Source organism: Etheostoma spectabile, chromosome 13, assembly GCF_008692095.1.
Source record: "Etheostoma spectabile isolate EspeVRDwgs_2016 chromosome 13, UIUC_Espe_1.0, whole genome shotgun sequence".
In the NCBI taxonomy this organism is placed as follows: Eukaryota; Metazoa; Chordata; class Actinopteri; order Perciformes; family Percidae; genus Etheostoma; species Etheostoma spectabile.
Genome location: NC_045745.1, coordinates 28,900,146 through 28,922,165, shown reverse-complemented (window position 1 = coordinate 28,922,165; position 22,020 = coordinate 28,900,146). Strand labels below are relative to the sequence as shown.

Below are 22,020 nucleotides of genomic sequence, written 5' to 3'. Positions count from 1 at the left end.
CAGCCGGGGATCTCACACATATGGACTGACAAACACATTCACACCTTCTGGCAATTTAGAGTTTCCAACATGGAAACTCAGGACTTTCTTGCTGTTTGATGACAGTGTTAAGGGTTAGTGTTTTGTCTTTTTTTGCAAAGTATACTTTTCACATCACTCACCCTGTGGAATTCATTCATAAACTTCAAAATATATTTTAATACAGAAATAGTTCCTGTAGAATTCTTTCCTTTTGGATTTAGATTATTGGAAGAAAAAATGCTTTAGTGATGTGTGGGGGCTCAAGACTCAGTGTGTCAGGATGATTCCTCTGCTGCTGTGTGGATTAGGCTGTCTACTGCAAACACTTTGAATGCAGCTGTGTTTACACACATTACTGCTGCCAGGAAAAGCTGAAATGCAAATACATTATTTACATGTTAATCTTTACCGCAGAAATGTTAAATATTACTCTTTCAGTAAAATTACGCACAATTTGATTGATTTTTATACAAAAGGAAACCAATGGTTTTGTTTTGCAGAAGTAGATTTTTTACATTAAATACACTGTATTAAGTCAACTCTGATTCACATTATGTTATCCTATAGTCAGGCACCAAATATCATAAAAACAGCAACCAGGTAGACTCCACATGTACTGTAAGCCAAGTAATAATTTGCCGAGGGACTGGATGCACCAGTGGGTGTGTTGTCACGGTGTCTCATCAATTACATTCCCTGAGAGAATACACCCGGCTGTTTTCAGTTTCTTTGGATGCCGGGGTTAATGGTGCTTTTCTCAAATGCCTCTGCCAGCCAGTAATTGGAGCAACTTAACAATCATAAGTGCAGTCTTTGTAGTGTAGGGTGCACAGGCTGAATACTGCTTTATTAACTATGAAAAGCCAACTTTTCATTGATTGACCCCTTCTTCAGTCCTCCATTTCCTCCCCTTTGAATGCCTTAGAGCTTTTTCCTTTTTTAGCACTTTACATTGAAAAACACCAGCAACTAACTTAAAGGGACATTATAATGAGTGGAAAATATCCTCAAATTCTTGTCCTTTTTAATAAAGCATCTGGGTGCTTACCTAGAAGATTTGATAATTAGCAGGGAATGAAAAAGCAACCCAGTTGGCACTTCTAGAACGTTCTGCTTTTTAAAAGGCAATTAAATGAATGGTCTGAATCAATTAAGGCATTTTGCTGCTTCTTACCAGGTAAGGTTGTCTAAGGAATCCGCAAGCAATGGGTTGGTCAATATCATTCCATTTCAGAATTGTTACATTACATTTAGTATTCAGTATGATCCTTGCTCAACGGCATGAGACTAGCTCAAGGTAAATACTGTAGAACAGATATTTTTCTTTTTTAAATTTACTATATGTTTTACTGTATATTTTTAAAGTTTCTGAAACTGTGTAATGCTTCTTGTGATCATACATGACCTGTAACAGCAAAGAGACTAGCAGTGAAAAGAACGCTATTTCTTTGTAGTTTTTATTAATGCCTCTGCCCGGGTCCGATTTTTTTCTGCAAAGTCACAAAATGATTTATGGCAGGTAGAATGGCTCTACAGACCACACATTCTGATAGGTCACAGATTCCTTTGTAACAGCAGAAAAGCTTGTGTTAGCGTATCCAGCCGGGTACAAGGGAGCTAAGTTATCATTACGTTGGTTGCTACAACAAACTCTTAATGCCTTCGTTATAATATATATATATATTCGTAATAATGTTACCTGGTTTAGCTTATGATACATCCAGGCTAAGTTATCATAAGCAACACTTAACTTATTATCTTATTGAATATGAATGATTTTCTGTCTGAGCAAAACATTCTTTGCAACTATATGAGCTCCCGGTAACACAAATTTGGTAATACAATACTGTAAAGAAAGGACCTTTACAACAGCAGGTGTGGTAAAAACACTAGCGCTTTTGTCCAGAATCAACCCAAACAGAAAGGTACAAATAGCCACTGTTGATTCCATGGTTTATTAAATAGTTTCAATTGAATGAGTAATCATTGGATTGCAATAGTTAGCTGAAAGAGGACCGGCTGTGGAAGCCAACTGGGTGTATTTTGTTTGCACGGTCTGTTTGTATTTTGTGGGAAGATTGGTTGATTTTCCTTATCCAGAAGATTAAAACCGGATTGTCAGTTTCCTTACGCCTTGCACCTAGAGAATATGTGTTGGCATCCATGTATGTGCTTACATCTGTCAGTCATTTATTACATGTCTCACACTTCTGACCTTTTTTTCTGATACGTGAGACACAGATGTTTTCTTGTCTCTTTTCTTCCCTCTGTCGTTCATCTGACCACAGACTGGGATTGGATTTGGCACATGGCGACGTATGCAGATCAGACAGTAAAGTCAGTGCAGGCGGGCTCCGGTGTGTCAGCAACAGAGAAGTGCTGCACTTCATTCTGCTGTCAGCCTCTCACAGCAGTCATTTTTACCTTCATTTGAAGGGTTATTGCGTTGCCTTCAGGAAAAAAAGAACAATCCCTTGTGTTGTGCTCTGCATTTCATCAGGAGGAGCTCTCTGTGATGAGTGATAGCAAGTCAGTTAGAACTCTGATTGACAGGTTATGAAAGCATCAACAAATATAATTTGTTTTTGATAAAATCAGATAAAGCATGAGGCTAGAAAATCATATGGTCACATACTTTATGTAGAGAACATCTGAGCAGACTGGGTTGATACAAGTAATATGTTTGTTTGCTTGCAGAGATGTGGCTGTTTCTGTCTTAAAACCTTTTTTTATTAATCCCAATATGAAGTGAGAAAGGAAAAATTAACTATAGTTTACTCATACACTAGCAACAGCTCAGTTGTGCATTGACAAATGTACTGATTCAGTCTCTGACAGTCTCTGACCCCATAGTTCAAACAAGCAGCTTATTATAACCCATATTTATGTTTATTGTAGTAGTTTTGACGGGAGCAAAGGTGGAAGTCAGATGGCGTACTTTAGTTTAAAGACAAAGTCAGCAGGTGACGTAGTATAAAGAGAGACAAAACCTGCATAGTGAGGAGTTCAGGGTGGATGTATGGGTCTAAAAAAACAAAGAACTTTCACCCCAAAGATCACTGTTTTGCATCCTGTGTGAAAGCAAATATCAGTGTTGAGTCAACTAGTATGTTACGCTACGATACATACATAGCGTGTCATGAACTTATATACGTAACTAAAGTTATGTAACAAACACATATTTTTCTGAACCTAAATCGGTACAGTAATTTTGTTGCCAAAATCCATGTTTTGAGAACTGCTACCAGACATGTAGTTCCCCCTTTAGACTTTATGTTTCCTAAAAAAATAATGCACCCATATTAGGATATGGTAAAGCAATTAGGCTAATGAAAAACTGATTGTATTTGCATACACTATTATAATAAAAAAGTGTGATTGTTGATTACAAATTCAGTTTGAAAAAAAAAGCATAGTTCTGTCAAATCATTTACTTTCATTGCTGGCTCCAACCAAAACAATGTTTTGTTATTGTTATTTCAATATAAGAAATTGGCTCCTCCGTTTTTTTGTCAGACACCCCTATTTGTCTTTATTTCTAGGTTGAGCTATTGAGTGAGATTGCAGAAGACTCAATCACTTTCAATCAAAGGGCTGTTTGATGGCACACAATGGCTGTGCTGTTTGGAGCTGCTCTCCAGGACCCACAGATCCCCAGCTTATCATGTCTAAAAGCGAGCGTCAGGCTAGTCTGCTGCCTTTAGCCCACTTGGCAGCCTGGTGGCTATTGCTCATCTGTCCTCAAGCCAGTGTGAGCACATCACCGATCTGGACCAGGATTAAAGGACCTAATGCTAACAGCTGTGCTGAGATTAGCCATGTCAGTGTTTACAGTTATTTTGTTATATTTAAATTCCTGTTTTTGTTTATATGGACGTTGGCTTTGGATTCATATTTGGTCATTAGGGAGAGTTGGATGGAAAGATGATGGGTTGTGCAGATAGACAGGATTGATTGTTATTGTGGAGAATGATGATTGGAACCAGTACTTTCGTATCTGGATAAACAGAGTTGGAAGAAGCCACAAAATGTACTATAATAGGGGTGTGTGGGATAGAGGGGAAGACTGACAGCAGAGGAAGAGAAAGGTGATTAACGTAAAACGTGAAATGTCTGCAGCATAAACATGTTGATGGATCGAGCAATTTTCTTATCTCTGGGTGTGTGTGACAGAGAAAGAGATGCTGTGTGTGATTCTGTTTGCACACGTACCTCCCTCTGTGTGTGTCAGTGTGTACCTTCGGCAGCAACTGCATGAATATGCATGTGCGTGTTCACTTTGGGGACTGACGCGCTCTCTCAGTGGAAACTGATCACCACATGATGGGCAATCACTGGAAGATTGGACTGATTTTTCATACCTATCCGTCTATGGAAATGTCATATATAAAAGATATATGCCATTTTCTGAAGTGGCACCACAGTCTTTCTTCTGATAGATAGTGGCTTTTAATCTGCGTAGACACTTTATGTGACGGGTGGAAAGAGATCGTGGGAAGGTGTTGAAGAGGAGCGGGTCAGCGGCAACCACCGACAGCTGCTCCCTAGGATCTGTGCTGGGTGGCCTTGGGTTCATCAGGGGGTGTGCATATATGTGATTAACAGAGATTTGGGGTGAATAATCTTCTAAGCTGCTCAGTGGAGCATTGGTGATGAGGGCTGGGGTGGAGATAGGAGGAGCTTAGGGTTGCTGAGACATAAATCTGGAACCCCAACCTATCTTGTGAAAGGCGACTTGTGGCTTTTTATATTGACTAGGACCCCAACGATACATCAGCATCATGGATGGCCGATCTGCAGCTCTCAGATGTACTGAATGTCAACCAATAAGTAACATGAAATTGCAGTCTAGCAGGTGTGTGACATCTATTTTCTTTAATAAACAAGAAAAATACAACTGGACACCTTTTAAATTCAAATTTCTCTCTTTCTGTCCCACCCAACAGAGACTAACTGCTTTATGTCATCGGAAAACATCCTGTTGCCTGCTGAGCTGTGATTCTCACTTGTTCTTCAGAGGCTGACCGTTAAATTAGCCAATAAAAAATTAAAACCTGTGAGGTACTCAGCCAATTGACAGTAGCCTATATACTCGTCCAATTGCCCAACTCTATGGCAAAATGTGAAATGTCCAGTTCATAATTTCATTGTAAAATGTTGTGCAAGATCAACATCTTCTTAACATCTTGTTTATGTAAGTGTGTGTATGTATACATATATATATATATATGTATATATGTACAGTATGTGTGTATGTATATGTGTATGTGTATATATATATTGGCCAATATATCATTTGATTTCTAAAATATTGAAATCAGTGTCCTTCAAAATCTAGCATTAATCCGATTTTATTTTGATCCTTCGTGATATCAGTCTATGTCAGTCCTGTGTGCAACATGGATGGTGGATGGGACCGGGAGTGGGGGATTATGTATTATGTGCCTTTGAATGGCGTCACCTCCAGGTCACATGATCCTTGTGTACTACACTCATATTTGATCATTTCAGTTAATTTTCTCATTTTGAGGTCAAAGGTCAAATCAATGCAAATAAAGCGTACTCCATATTATCAGTTGATGTGGTAGCATGACATTACCATATTAATTAGTTTTCTATTGTGTTGAATGCCAGCAGTAGTGGGGGTGCAGTGCACTGCTTCATTGCTCCAAGCATTTATTCAAATGCATTTACACATATCTATATACTATCCAAACATGCACATATTGTGGCCCATCTGTACCCATGCAAAGGATATAACCAGAATGTTGTGCTAAAGATTAGTACCACCATCTTTGTTGGCCATCGTGAGATGTGTTTATTCATGCAGGATGGTGAAGATGCACAGATTGTCGTTGACGTTTTTTTGCTTTCGCTAACATTACTTTCTTCAATTAGATCCCACAAACGTCAAGGCAACACGGAAATATGATAGAGTCCGTGGGGAATTACAGGGAAGGTGTAGAAAAGCAAATAAAGTCTTTTTTTTGTTTTAAACCTTCACAAGAATGCATTTTGCTTTGTTTTTTTTTTATCCAGTTCATTCCATTGTGATGACTAAAACACAGCAGCGTGCATAATTTCAGTTAGAGAAGATGAGTGCATGTAAGAAGTCTCCCTCTCTCTGGGTGGCCGCTGCTTTAGTGAAACAAGGCGGATAAAAGGCTCGATTCTGATCCCTGACTCATTTTCCAGCTCATGTTGTACATCTTTGCAATATTGCTGTAAGGGTCTATGATATCCATGGTCTTTGAGGAGAAATAATGTAATCGTCCTTTTCTATATTTCGCTTTCTCCCATTTTTTTTTTCTCTCTTTACTCTTCATATACAAACGTACATCCAATAAGAGCCAGAGCAGTATCCAGTTTTTATGAACACGGGCCATATGTGCCTCCCAGCCAAATCAGATTTGCGAAAGGTTTCTTTAAATACTTAACAAGATATTAAATTTACAACTAATGAGGATTTCATCATCCTTAAATGCAAAATCATAAATGAAGGTTATGTAGAAATGTTTGCATAAGGCCCTGGACACAGATGTGCATCTGGATTTACATTTGTAAGTAGATGAAATAGTCAGAGGAGTAGGACAATTTACAAAGGTTAGTCTGAGAGATAGAGGAATGTGTTTTAGTGAAGAAATGCATGGCGACAGGAGTAATTAATTATAGATGTGGAAATGTGGTCTGAGGGAATGCTGTTACTGTAACTAGAGGCATGGTAAGTGAGAGATGAGGGAATGGAGATGCGGTGGAAGGGGTGGGGGGGGGAAGAACCCTCCTCCTATACCATCCACAATTTCAATTTACATTACATGACAGGAAAATGGAAGTTAACTAAACATGACAATGGTAGGGTGTTTATTGTTAACCCTTCATGATGGTTGACCGGCTCCTAACTCAAAGGCCAAAGAATGCATAACAAATATGTGTTAGTCTATGCCAAAGTGTGAATTTACATTCACATATCTAATAAAAAGAGAGGTTATGAGTTAAGTTATGCATAAAGTGGGTCCTGTGGTTGTATGTGGTATGAAGGGAACAAAATAAAAACCATTTCTTTGTTTAAGACCCCAGATAATGAAAATAATTCTAAAGGAGACAGCGGTGGAAACAGCATTCCCCACTAAATTGCATCTAAAATTCTGCTAAATTTTGTGTTGCCAGAGGCGTGCCCACTTTTTGCTGTGCATCCATTTCCAACCTTCATATTGACGCTAATTGGACTCGACACTAATGATGCCAAAAAAGCAAAGTGAAGCAGTGCTAGGTTTTCTAAGTGCCTGCTTAGAATTTTGGAGACTGCTGACATCGGTTACCATGGAACTCCTCATCCCATGCTGCCTTGACTCTGAGATTTTATGTTGGCTTTAAAAGTGGAAATGAACGGGTTATATTTGGTCCATGTGCGGTAGCACTTGTTGGTAAATATGTTTGAATAAAATGAAAGACATTTTTACCCAAGCACACGCTTAAGCAGTGGCGAATAATACAAACTAGAGTTGGTAATTGCACAACAACCAATGAGTTTCTATAATGAGACTTAAATTCCCGTAGGATTACATTTTCCCCTTAAAACAATATTGATTTACCTATGGTGGCTTTGTTTTTTTTCTCCCTATAAGCATATTGTCTGGACACCCTAAATACATGCCAACAATTGAAATGTTGTCTACAGGCTGGGGACCATATTATTTCTGTGAAAATGGGCCTTGACTTACTCATGTTGTGTCGGGTTGTTGGAAAGGCAGGATTATAATAGGTAATGCACGTCTGTGCTGGGCTCGTAGCCTCCGGGGACACTGTGTAAACGCTCCCCATCTCCCCGCTGATCGCAGTCCTGACTGATTGCTGATGACTTTTTTAGGACACAGATATGTTAACTTGTTTATTCTAAAAAATCCTCACTGTAAATAGCCTTATCCACTCCCCCCCCCCTTCCCCAACAGTGTGTCTGCATATCTGTCTTTTTTTCTGTCTTTCTCTTGAGCAACGATGCTATGTTGTGGTCATCAGCAAAGTTTGTGATATAAGAACAGGGCAGCTGTTTTTTTTGTTTATGCAAGTGTGTTTGTGTGTGTGTGTGTGTGTGTGTGTGTGTGTGTGTGTGTGTGTGTGTCTAGTGTGTTTGTGGGTGTGTGTCAGAGTGCGGTTTATGCATGTGACAGATATGGGACACCTTGGCTGGCGTTGAGAAAGTGACACACCCCTACAGGCTTCGTGTCCAAAAGAATCTTCAGCAAACTCCATACCACAATTTAGCGGACCACTGTCATAAGGAATCACTTAGCTGTTGTAATGCATTTTCGGACACTGGATCACTAACTGTATGAAGCTTAACTGCAGTAGTGTGGTTAGTTTAGCATCAAAATATATTAGGTTCAGGCACATTGCATGTATATAAAGCAATACTACCTTGTTGCTGTTTAAACCTGCTATGTGGCAAGCTTTGTCCACATGCAGCACATCTCTTCTTCATTGCATCTGTGATTCCCAAATGGAAACACAGCCATCTGTTACACACAACTTGCAAGGTGTTTGTGTCTTCATCTTTCCTCATATAGAATTCTTCTTCTTTTTTTTCCTCTGCAGTGTTGCTTCACAGTACTACCACAACCATTTTCTTTTGGGTGGGGTTATAAATTCCCCTGCCAGAACAGCAGCCTGCTTTCTCAAGCACACACACACACACACACACACACTACAAGACACACACATACGAAATAAACAAAATGCTGCACGAGTTAATTGGGTTGTAAGTTTGTCAAGATCACCATCTGTCTGTCACACCTTGTTTATTTACCATTTTGCATTATGAAGAGAATGTACTGTATGTCTTTTTCAATTCATTAATGCTACAAACCGACTTGTGCTGAACATGATTAGAACATGGAACGCCTTAATCACATCAATGCGTAAACATTCATGGATACACTGGGGAAAGTGATTAAATTTTGTCTAATTTTGTATTTTGTTTACATTACACTTATTCTTATGGCACATCTGCATTTTAAATGAAATGAAATGTCAGTAATCCCAAAACAGTCACACTTGAGCCACTTCCTATTGCAAATGCATTGAAGTAAACAAGACTAAGAGTCTACAGCACATGATGCTTAGAGCCAACACATCTTATTTTATTGTGTAAGCATGCTAACATTTGCTTAAACGTAGAACGCAGCTAAGGATGATAGAAATGTAGATTGAATGTAGTATTAGCCGAGTTGAAACGTTGACCAGATGATGGTGTTAAAGGAAGTATCTGTGGATCGACACAGTTATTACAATTCATCCTGAGGAGGATATGAATGTGTGTGCCAAATGCCATTATAATCCATCCAATAGTTGTCAAGACATGTCACTAAAAAACAAAATAATTCAACCTCAAAGTCACAATAGAGTAAAGGTCAGGGGCTCACCAAAGTCAGCACGATTGCCTCTCTATGCGGAATAGTTGAATAGTTGTAAAGATATTCAGTCTGGACTAAAGTGGTGGACCAACTGACAGACTGATACTGACACCCCTAGAGCCTTGCAACTAGCTTGGCTTAAATCAAAAATGTTGTGGGTGACAGGGATTAAAGGAGCGGCAGAGGTCCCGTAGTGACCGTCACTAGTCATGTTACATCCACGTATTTTTATGCTCATTTCTCAGTATGATCAAAATTTGCAAAAAGGTTTTTACTCTCGCTTGAGGTGGTTTTTGCCTTTTTGGGAAAAGAATAAATGCACAAAATGGGAGATGGAAACAGATTTGCTCAATAAGTTGTGACGTAGCGAACATGTAACTCATATGACTATAGCCCCGGTATTCATTGAATGGGAGAATGATTGGGATATAATAACAATAACAATACAACAGTGTATACTTTATTAATCCCGCAAGGGGAAATTAGAATTTACACTATGTTGTTATTACCATAGACAGTTAACAGTTATTACACACATTACATACAGGCCTGAATTACACACACATGCTCAGTACCTACACGTGCACTAATGGAGAGATGTCAGAGTGAGGGGGCTGGCCATGGAAAGGCACCCCGAGCATATGGGTCTCATCCAATGTGCCATCAACTTGTGGCACAAGGTGCGTAGTGGAGTTGCGGTGCACTGTTGCCTGTGCCTCAGCCACATCGGGTAAATTGATGAATTGGTTCAAAAGCTTAAATTGTATGGCCTTGCACACTGTGGTCTTGCTCACACCAAATGTTTCAACCCTGTATTCTGCACAGGTGGTAAACTTGTACAATGCTACCTATCTCCATTTAGCAAAAAAGCTTCTAAACTCTTTGATTTAGCAAGCTGGCTTGCAATCTACAACCATGCGTAATGTTAACTAAACTACTCTTTGCGTAGTCTAGTTTATTCGCTCTGAACCAGTTGATGGAAACGCTTTGAATTTGCATTTTAAACGTTTGCTTACTATTCGCTTGACAATTAGATGGAAACATGACTACTGTCTGTACCGAATTCCATGGTTTTTCATTACACTCTGGGCCAAACTGTTGGAACCACAGAACAACTGACAGGCACACCAACATTAAATTCCCGTAGCCATTACAGGGGTGACTAAAACACAAACAAAACAAAGTATTGTTACTTCCTTTTCTTGTTACTCAGCAACTTTGTGTTGCATCCTTGAATGCACTAAATGTATGCAAGCTTAATGGATACACGAGACATTAAATGTACCAGACAAGATAATGAATGTGTTGTCTGATAAATGCACTGCGATGTTTTGAAACATCATCCCACTACACAGGACTAAAGACGCTGCTCTGAATCCATGTATTTGTTGCAAAATGGAGTTGATATTCTACATTTCAATGATTTGAGGAGCTTTTTGCGCTGAGCAACATGCATCAAGATCTCAAGTGGGATCTTCATCTATCTGCTGGTGACATGGTGAAATGAAATGCAGTTGTGGAGTGCTTCTGTAGCTTAAGAGGATCTCAAGAAATCCGGATGCTAAGATGCTATCTAAAAATTTAAACGAAAACACAACCCCTGCGCTCTCCTATTAATCATATAATGAGTCCCTGCATAGTTATTTGTATTCAGATACTTCCACCATGTCACATTATTTCACCACCCATTGTGCCATGAAATGAAGCCCATTTACAAATCATTGTCCTTCTGATTTGATAAATGAAACTGGTGAATGAGTGAGCCCCCTGAATGGCTTGTTTGAATAATTGAGCAATACTCAATCAGACAACATTAGGCAGTGGTGCTGGCCCCGCCATCTGAAATAATTACCACCCGACAATAGTCTACACATAGGTGCTGCCTCCACAGGGGCTCCACATTGATTAGATTAGAACGACACCACCACCCCCACCCGACATGCCTGATGAACGCCACCTACAGAAACCTGCAGAGGCCTCTCAGTGAGAACAGGAAAGGAACGGGGGACACCCACAGAAGTGTTGGTGCTGTGGGATAGCTGTCATTGCACTGGGGTAATGCATTCGGTCGGGGTTAAATAAATTACATAGTCACAACCCACAGTCTTTACGTATTGGGACAAGACCCCACCCCCATACCCTTTTAAATGCGCAGTAGCATAGTACCAAGAGATTACATAAAATTAGTGAGTCACTTCCAATTTATTTAGACATGATTCATTATGTACACCATCAATCATGAAACAAATGAAAACTCTATGTTTTTGTAATTTTGGGGTGATGCGCAAATTGGAAATATCCCTGAAATTGAAAAAATAAGTAAAAATGTAGGGACCTTTAAATGGATATAATTGCAAATGGCTGAGACCTTGAACGCTATTACCTGTAACAGGCAACATACTATTATTTGTCTCTTTTGCTGGCATAGGGTTTGTAAATTTGTGTTACTGTACATGAACTCTATTTTTCAGTTAAACTGTCAGCACCATTTAAAGTGATGCAATACCCATTCTCTGCCTTACTTTTGTGTAATTGGGTTTTCACTTGTCTTGAATTATCCAGTTTTTCCTGTGTGTGTCTGGGTGTCACAGTCTCTTGAGACATGATTTGCTGTTACAGAAGCATCTTTAATCTGACAACACATGAGCAGGAATGTTGTTGTGTATGGAATGGGTCACTAAGCGTACCTTACCATGTTACAGCGAGTCGGCCATATGTTTGTGCCAAAGTAACGTCTGCAACTGAGACTCATTTACTCCTGCACAGACTGGGTGTGATTGACAGCTGGGCCGACGGGCCTTTGGCTTCTTCCTTATTTATTTATTTTGTTCACTAGAGGTGTCCTCTGGGACTTGGAATTCATGCTACAGTATATCAGCAGAACAGCTTATGTCTGTAATGAGGATGGAGCTCAACACTGAACCAGTCTTTTCGTTTTTTATGCTGCTCTGAGTTTCACACGCTATTATTTTGTTTCAGTTATTAAATTACACCAGATATTTCTTGCAAAACAGTCAAAGCACTGACTAATATTAAAAAAGTTGTTATTAAAAATAAAATTGCCTAGATATTTACGTAACTGATATTACATTTAGTGAGTGTGAATTACAATTAGACTCACTATTTTACAATTAGATGATTATTATATCTGAAATCTGAAATGACACTTAGCAGCCAATATTTATTCAAATGCTGGTAAGTCTTTGTCCAGAAAATTATATTTAAATTCTTTACTTCAACATTCCTCCTTTTTTTTGAAAGTTTATTTTAACTGTTGTCACACAAGGCCCTTCATTATTCAAAATTGGCCTATATTAAGGCTTTTCATAAAAACAACATGTCATAAGGTATTAATGCAAAGCGGGCACAACTCATCGCAGGATCTGAATCGCAATCTCTATTTTTAACTCCAATAATTCCAGTGATGGCTTACAGTACAGTCATTCCTGTAGCTACTTAAAGCAGTAGCTTTTGAATTGATGTTTGGGATAACAGTTGTGACAGAATTAGGAAGTGTTGAAGCTGTAACCTTTTAACTTAGCAGCAGATAGCTCATACGTCTGTTCAAAATGCATGAGTACGGCTTTTATAGGCATTGCTTGACAATTCTTGATGTGCTTGCTCCTTTGAACACACAAACTCAAGGACAGACATCCCTGCCATAGAGAAATAAATAAGAAATGCTTGTCCAACAGTGGAAGAATGCAAAATAACTGATCATAAATGGAATTCTAATGAACTAAAGCTGTGTATGTTCAAGATTTTTAAAAAAAAAGTGGCACATTTCACCAACTGTATTTCAAGTAGCTGTCATAATTCCAGGCTCTTCTTTTGTGTTATAGAGTTGTTGCCCCTCTTTTCGCTACAGTATTGATTCCTCTACAGAAAAGTATGGTAGACTATATATATTTTTCAAAAGCAACAGTATAACCCTCTAACAGGAAATTTCTCAGTAACATTTGCTGTTGTTTTTGAGACCTTTTGAAACCATTTAAACCTTGGTCCTAAATGAGACCTTGCACTGGTTCCCTAGCCATTTCATAAAGCCTCATAAAGGAGTATTCAGTCAATATCCCTGGCCATTGTACTGCTTTCGTACATGCAGTGGTGCGGCATCTTTTCAACTAACCAAGGTCTGACTCTGTACAAAGTTCAGGCTCATCTTCAAAATGCTGTTTTCATTCAAGGTTTTAGAAAAATAAAAATCTGTCACAGCCCAACTAGGATATTTTATTAGTCAAAATAATAACTTTGAAAATTGGATTTTTTTTTTTAGAGCCCAAAGGGCAGCGTTTCATACAGTACAGCAAATTGTATTGATTATTGTATTGCATTTGTATATTGCCGAATTCTCTGGAAAATGTCCAGGTTCCCAGAAGATGTGTTTTAATGATTTGGTGACCTTTTGACATTCCTTCTAGCACAATCATCAAGCCAGTAGTTGTATACTTGATTGCGTATATTCTTCTCAGCTCATTCCTAGTCCCCAGAGGATGAACCGGTTCCATTTCGGGCTCTATAAGGTTTCCTGTAGCACAAGCTTTAGGGGAAATTGTTCGGCCTGCACCAACATTTGCATCGCTGCCACCCACAACCAAATTTGTTACAAATAAAATAAAAATACGCATTGGTGTTTTAATGTGTGTTAATAATTTAAGAGCAGCATCAGTCGGTTATTTGTTCTATCCAACACTTTCCCAACGTGGGATGTAAGGAGATTTGTGTTTGGATGCCGCTATAGAAATTGTGTTGTTTGAAATTTTAATGCATGATCTTTGACTTATTATTCTAGACCTTATTTTTTGTTTTTACTTCCCTTTTATGTGTTTTGCTCTTTTGCTAGATGTCTTTTCCATGCATTGTGTACTGTAAATCCTACCTGGCTTTACAGTACCAGCTTTTACATTAAGCTGCTGAGATCAAAGAACAGTCCATGCTTGTACCCCTTAGGGGGACAGCTGTATTATTAAAGACAGAGAGATTGCTGAGGGTCCTGTGAGGAAGTCTACTTGATAGATTTTTTTTGGACTCTCACATTAGAAAAAGAGTGGTAAAGGTCAGTAAGCCCACGACAGCTCAGTCTCAGAGCCACTTTCTGGTTCACATAGTGGAATCTAATGAAAATTAAAACTAATCCACTGACTTGAACCACTGTTACAGTTGGAGTAACAATCCCGGCTCCCTTTGCTTTGTCTTGTAGTGTTACGCGACGACTTCAGGCAGAACCCACAGGATGTGGTGGTGGCGGTCGGTGAGACTGCCAGTCTCGAGTGTCAGCCTCCACGCGGGCACCCTGAACCCACCACCTTCTGGAGGAAAGATAAAGCTCGTCTCGACCTCAAAGATGACAGGATCACGGTGGGTTTGCTCCCCCAGGGAGCACTCTTCTGCCTTTTACCTTTATACTCTGAATCACACACTCAGTGATTTACCTGTTCATATTCACCTGGAAGCTGTTACAACGAACGGCTCATTGTAATTACATGCATTTGTTTCTGTCAGGTTCGTGGAGGAAAGCTAACTATCTCAAACACAAAGAAAAGTGACATGGGGATATATGTGTGCGTGGCAGCCAACATGGTTGGGGAGAGAGAGAGTGAAAAAGCTCAGCTCTCAGTGTTTGGTAAGTTCTGACATGCACTTTTTGCTTGGCTCAAAAAGGAACAAAGCATAACTTCACTTCACACCGGAACATAACAGTATTCACCACTCTGTCAAAAGTGTAATTAACATCCCTGTTATGTGTGTTGCCCACATTCAGAAAGACCAGTGTTTGTGCAACGGCCTGTGAACCAGGTGGTCTTAGTTGACGAGGCTGTAGAGTTCAGGTGTCAGGTCCATGGCGACCCACCTCCTACACTGCGCTGGAAAAAGGAGGACGTGGACATTCCCCGCGGCAGGTGAGGGATGCGTGTGAATCTGTTGTGCATATGTCTGTGGATGCTTGCTTGTTTGTGCGTGTATATTCATACAATAAAAGTCATTATGGATAAATGCTAAAGCACAGCTAAGAAGTTGAATAATAATTTTAAAAAAAGAAATCAACATATTATGCATGCAAGGCTTTCATCAGTGTGGCAAAACTCATTTAGTGGCTGCAGAGAATCTCATTATTTGCTGTTTGAACTACGATGCTAATAACAGATGAAAGTCTAGCTATTGTTTGCTTTTGACACGTTTTCCCTTTCAAGTACCACTATATTTTATGTGTGTAAATATATGTGTAAAATATTCAGATATTGACACATAGAAAAAGCATACTGTTGCTATCGGGTGAAACTCATGTATGTCCAAAACTGTTGTTTCTCAGGAAATAAACAAAGACTAATTTGAAAACACTTTATTGAGCTATTTACCTCAGACAAAATTGCCTCATATATATTTGTAAAAGACACAGACAGACGTAAAGGGTGACCAACAGGATTGATTTCTGAAATTAAAGACAAAATATGAAGATGCAGAGATTTCTGCCTGACGGAGACAGTATATAAAATAAAATGATCCAATACAGTAGTCCTACAAGGAATAGTACCTAAATGAAGTTTATCCTCTCCAGTCAGTCTGAACGGTGTTGATTCATTTCTGTGGTTGTTTCTTTGGTAATTTGCGATGCTTTTGTATTGTATTGCATCATATTCGAAGGTGATCCTGTGGTTTGGTTCACCCTTGTGTACCCACATCATAAGCACATGTTAATTGCCTTGCAATCCCATGAGAGCACTTATTTTTTTAAGTCATTATCAGCCTGTCATGTGGGCTTTAATAGTTACTCTACAGCGCTTTATACTTTTAATTACAGTGTGTCTCATTATGCAATCTGGCCATCTATCAAAGCCTTTTAGTTCCCTCGCTAGGTCTGAGTATACGGTAGGTTTAAGTTTTAATAATATAAAAATATGTACAATACATTTCAAACACTGGCATTCTTTTAGAGCCAAAAAGGGACAACAAAATGTGATTTCATCTTAAATGTTTTCACGACTGAAATGAGCAATTATTCCATTTTATATGTGTATATTATTTATATTGTATATGTGTAACAGTTTGTTACAAACACTTGAATTTAATTTAACCACAAAACACAGGCAGGCACTCTTTCTGAACTTGTTGACTATTTTCGTGGCAATTTCCGATACATCATGAGAAATTAAAGCCACCTGTGTCATTCTCCAGCATATGTAAACTGTTTATGGATCAATGCATGTAAATCCTCTAACATTTCAAATAACCTGGGTAAACCTGGACAAACCTTCTAATTTTGAGAAATCTGATTAAGATGCATAACTGAATTTCATATTAAATCAGACTTGGTACAGTACTGGGTATTGTATTGGAGCAATGCATTTCCATATAGCTTATAATCTGTTTGACTTGTTATATATTACCCTGAACTGTTCTTCTGCTTGTGATTAATGGAAATGTGTCAGCTAAAACTCCTTACGAATATGTGCAATGTAGTTATGTATATATAATGCACTTATATGTTTTGGGATATGTATTCAATTACTTCTGGAATTGCTATCATGTAAATCAAGCATCAAGTAAATCAAATACAAGAGGACCAACTAAACAGGTACACTTGAGTAAATATGGAGATTGTGATGCTCAAAACCTTATTTGTCAAATTTGTTGAATTGATTATTTAGCTACTTCTGCTGCTAACTACTAAATAAATATAATCCCCTATTAAAAGAGAACCAGTTTAACTAACACCTGTTACAAGCCATTACTGCTGCATGAAACAGGAATGGTACCCTCTCTGGTGTGTCAGAATAAATTGTGAGGTAGACTAACTGCCTATGTCTCAGTCTGCCCATCTGTGTTGTGCCCTCTACCTCAGTACCCCTTGACTCTAGAAACATGTCCTACTTTCAGACCTGCCTCCCTCGCCTCACTTCCCTCCTTCCACTTCTTTCAGTCTTTTTCGTAAACCTGTCGGCCTCCTGGGAAGGCTGTATCTGGGTCAGAGATATGCTGTGAATGGAGTCCTCAGCAGACTCTGGACATAACCCACAACCCCCATTGATATTCTGCCCACACCCTTTGGAACATCTACTTCAAATGTGACTTTTTCTCTCCCCTTGTGCCATTTCTCTGCCTGACTTGCCTCTTGTCTCTGAAGCGGTATGGCTGGCTAGACAATTTCACAGGATCTCTCACGCCAAAAGGGACCCTGGAGAGGGAGAGCCCTCCTTACTCTTTCTGCATGTAGCCCCTCTGAGGTGCTTATCTAAACTCTGCTAGCTGAGATGTTTCGCTGCACTCTAACTGCACCACTGCTGCCTTGCAGGATGCTGAACTGGTGGATGCACACTGGTGCATGGAACATATCTATGAATTAGTCATTTTTTACTGCTCGGCTCATTCATCAAATTCAGTTTGTCAGACTGTGCCACTCCCTTGCTCTCAGACTGTTTGTCTATCTTTCCCTCTGTCTCTGCTTCCTCTCTTTTGCTTCCTCTCCCTCAGATGCTCTCTCTCTCTCACACACACACACATATTGTAAAGCATATACTGCACAGCCCACACCACAGTGGGTGGCTCGTCTTTATAAATATTGAAATAGTGGAAGAGTCAGGGTTCCAGCTGAGAGCACCTTTCATTTTGCCATGCCTTCATCTCAGCATAATTGCTCCCCTTTTTTGCTACTGTGGCAGAGTGTGTGCAAAGTCTGTCTTTATTCTATCAAAAATGACAAAACCTTCGTAAAAAGCTTCCATCGAGAAACATCACACACGTTTGTGCAACCTTGATTCAATTTGCTGTGTTTATTGTATTTAGTAAAATGAAGATTTCTGATGCGCATAATTGTTATTGATCTTCCCGTTTCATGTAACTTCAACTTGTCACTTGACTCAATTTCATTGTTCTTCTCTGTCTGTCAGGTATGACATAAGATATGAAAAAGAGGACTTCCTGCTGAGGATAAAGAAAGCATCAGTCAGTGACCAGGGAACCTTCACCTGCCTAGCAGAGAACCGTGTGGGTAAACTGGAGGCCTCTGCCTACCTAACTATCAGAGGTGGGTAACTGCTTGTGGACTCACTTGTAGCAAACTCCTAAGCCGTCCCTGATATTTTTTGTGTCTCCCCAATGCAGGCCGCAGGACAATCAGTCCTTTATTGCCCATTTTACGAGCGTTATTGCCCCCCTGCTGAAATGCTGGGCCTGGCCTCAGCTTTTCTTTCATATAATAGTTGATTGCTCCAGAACTCCAGCCAGGCTCCAGATGTGAACAATCTAACCAGCTTTAAGTGAACTGTTATGACTTCTCCTCGGGGGCTTATTCTCCATCCAGCCCACTCACTCCACATTTACACCATATTAATGTGAGGAAGCTTTTTCATACTAAAGGTTGATATTGTAACAATAAAAAGCAACATATTGCTATGTGCCAAATCAGACGCCCTCTGCTTTCTGCTCTTTACATTGTCGTTCTAAATGGAGAGCATGACAACATTGTTCATACAATTTGAGATTAGTACCACTTGACTCAGAACCAACTCATACCGATTTCTTAACACCTCAATAAGTACGTCATACATCTTCATACATACTGTACATCACATGACTCATAACATAAACTTTTCATTCCTTTGTTATTACTTTATACTTTATATATTGGATTTGTATTTGTTTTCCTGTTATTCATGCATGACTTGTTTGATATCCTGAAATGATGTACTGAATGTTAAGATTGATGTTGGAGCCAAACAAGACATACAGTGGTGTGAAAAAGTGTTTGCCCCCTTCCTCATTTCCTGTTCCTTTGCATGTTTGTCACACTTAAGTGTTTCGGAACATCAAACCAATTTAAACAATAGTCAAGGACAACACAAGTAAACACAAAATGCAACTTGTAAATGAAGGTGTTTATTATTAAAGGTGAAAAGAAATCCAAACCATCATGGCCCTGTGTGAAAAAGTGATTGCCCCCTAAACCTAATAACTGGGTGGGCCACCCTTAGCAGCAACAACTGCAACCAAGAGTTTGTGGTAACGTAAAGTTTGCTTTTACAGCGTCCTGGAGGAATTTTGGCCCACTCATCTTTGCAGAATGGTCGCTAATTTAATTCGTTACATTAGAGGTTTTCAAGCATGAACGGCCTTTTTAAGGTCATACCACAACATCTCAATGATTCAGGTCAGGACTTTGGCTAGGCCACTCCAAGTCTTCATTTTGTTTTTCTTCAGCCATTCGGTGGTGGACTTGCTGGTGTGTTTAGGATCATTTTCCTGCTGCGAACCCAGTTCGTTTCAGCTTGATACACGAACAGATGGTCGGACTTCTCCTTCAATCTCTTGGTAACCAGAATTCATAGTTCCTTTTATTACGGCAGTCTTCCAGGTCCGAAGCAGCAAACAGCCCCAGACCATCACACTACCACCACCTATTTTACTGTTGGTATATGTTCTTTTATGAAATGTGTTCCTTCTACACGCCAATATACTTGGACACACACCTTCCAAAGATTTCCACTTTTGTCTCATCGGTCCACAGAATGTTGTCCCAAAGTCTTGGGGATCATCAAGATGTGTGGTGGAGAATTGAGACGAGCTTTGATGTTCTTTTTGCTCAGCAGTGGTTTTCTCTCTTGAACTCTGCCATGCAGCCATTTTTGCCCAGTCTTTTCCTGATGGTGGAGGCATGACCTCTGACCTTAACTGAGGCAAGTGAGGCCTGCGTTCTTTGGACGTTGTTGTGGGGTCTTTTGTGACCTCTTGGATGAGTCATCGCTGCGCTCTTGGGTATTTTTGGGCGGGGGCGCCACTCCTGGGAAGGTTCACCACTGTTCCATGTCTTCGCCATTTGTGGATAATGGCTCTCACTGTGGTTCGCTGGATTCCCAAAGCTTTGGAAATGGCTTTATAACCTTTCCAGACTGTAAGACTCAATTACTTTCTTTCTCATTGTTCCTAGATTTCTTTGGTTCTCTGCATGATGTGTAGCTTTTAAGGATCTTCTGGTGGACCTTACTGTGTCAAGCACTCCTATTAAGTGATGCCTTGATTGTGAACAGGTGTGGCAATATCAGACCTGGGTTTGGCTAGAGAAATTGAACTCAGGTGTGGACAACCACAGTTATAGTACGTTTTAACAAGGGGGCAATCACTTTTTCACACAGGGCCGATGGTTTGGATTTTTTTCACCTTTAATATAAACACCTTCATTACAAATGCATTTGTGTTTACTGTGTTGTCCTGACTATGTTTTAAATTGGTTTTGATGTTCCGAAACACTTAAGTGTGCAAACAGTGCAAAGGAACAGGAAATGAGGAAGGGGGCAAACACTTTTTCACACCACTGTATTTGAGTGGCATTCCCTTATGTTAAGCCAGATTTGTGTTTAAATATAATATTACATGTGTAGTGAGTTGAAACAGACCATTAATACAAAAGTTGCACCAAGGCAGTAAACACCTGACTGGACATTTTCAGAAAGACATAAGAATTTTCCCCAAGAAATTATCAGTGATAAGGCAAACAACAAACACCTTAAAGGGACAGTTCTGCTTTTTTGAAGCAAGGTGGTATGAGGTACTTAAAATAACTGTATAACCTACAGTACAGGATGGTTAGCATGCCCCTAGTTTGGAGAAACAGATATGAGTATCGAGATATGAGCTAAGCTAGTACTGCTATGGATGGGGCCATCAGCTCTGGATGTTAGTCAATTTAAAAGCCCGCTTAATAAAACAATTTCAGTTTAAGTATACACTATATTTTCACCGCGTTACCTTGACGTCAGACAGCCCTTTCCTTCAGTTTCTACAGCCCTTTTCCCCCTCTCTCTTTCAACGGTTCAGTCTCCCTCTGCAAAAGTTCTTCTGTATATTCCGGTTAGAGTATTCTCGTCTCCACAGTGAATGGCATTTCCTCGCCACTGTCTTAAACACTGTCTTGATAATGTTCTTGTATGTGTTGTCACTTCCAAAAGAGAGAGTCTCACCCTAACAGCTGATCTGCAATGTGAGGAATCGGGAAGTTCAACAGTTGAGACATATAGTGCCATAGGAAAGGGCTGTCTGACAGTAGAGTGGGGAAAAAGTTGTACATTTACACTGATATATAGATTTTCTTAGGTGGGTCTCTTTGCTAAAGGTTGCTAAAATACTTTTCTTAGCTTCTGTGCCTGTCATGTTCACTTTTTCAAACTGGGGTGTGATGATTGCCACCTACTGAAAGTAATACACTGACTATGGATAAGTGCCTCATACAACCCCACTCCAAAATACCCCAACTATCCCTTTAATTGAATGTTTTAATTGGTTGTTATATATGCACTAGCTGTTTGGAATGTGCTTGTAATTACTTTAACTGATTAAAGTTCTTAATGGGTTGTTGTGTTGCGATGTTGAGATGTGATTAGTGCAACAAAAAGACATACATTACAGTCTGCCAGATGTCAATAGTTCGCTTTTTAAAAATATTTGAATATTATTAATATATAAAATCTAAGTCTGCCCTTTTCAAAAGGTCTGTTTCATTACACGAAACACAGATCTGTGATTGTGCTGTTCTTGTGACAGAAGTGTAACAAATAAATTGTTCAGCCAGTGGGTTTTGGCACTGGTGACCCCCCCCCCC

At 39.5% G+C, this 22,020-nt stretch overlaps 1 protein-coding gene across 2 annotated transcripts in view; it reads left to right on the top strand.

The window, feature by feature from the left end:
• Positions 1 to 22,020, top strand: part of LOC116700560 (roundabout homolog 2) — an 83,954-nt gene that overhangs the window by 32,987 nt on the left and 28,947 nt on the right. For both annotated transcript variants that reach the window (XM_032533852.1, XM_032533851.1), the window contains exons 3-6: positions 14,632 to 14,789; positions 14,934 to 15,054; positions 15,193 to 15,331; positions 18,317 to 18,453. In XM_032533852.1, the coding sequence (XP_032389743.1) occupies positions 14,632 to 14,789; positions 14,934 to 15,054; positions 15,193 to 15,331; positions 18,317 to 18,453 (555 nt within the window). The remainder of the gene's footprint in view (positions 1 to 14,631; positions 14,790 to 14,933; positions 15,055 to 15,192; positions 15,332 to 18,316; positions 18,454 to 22,020) is intronic.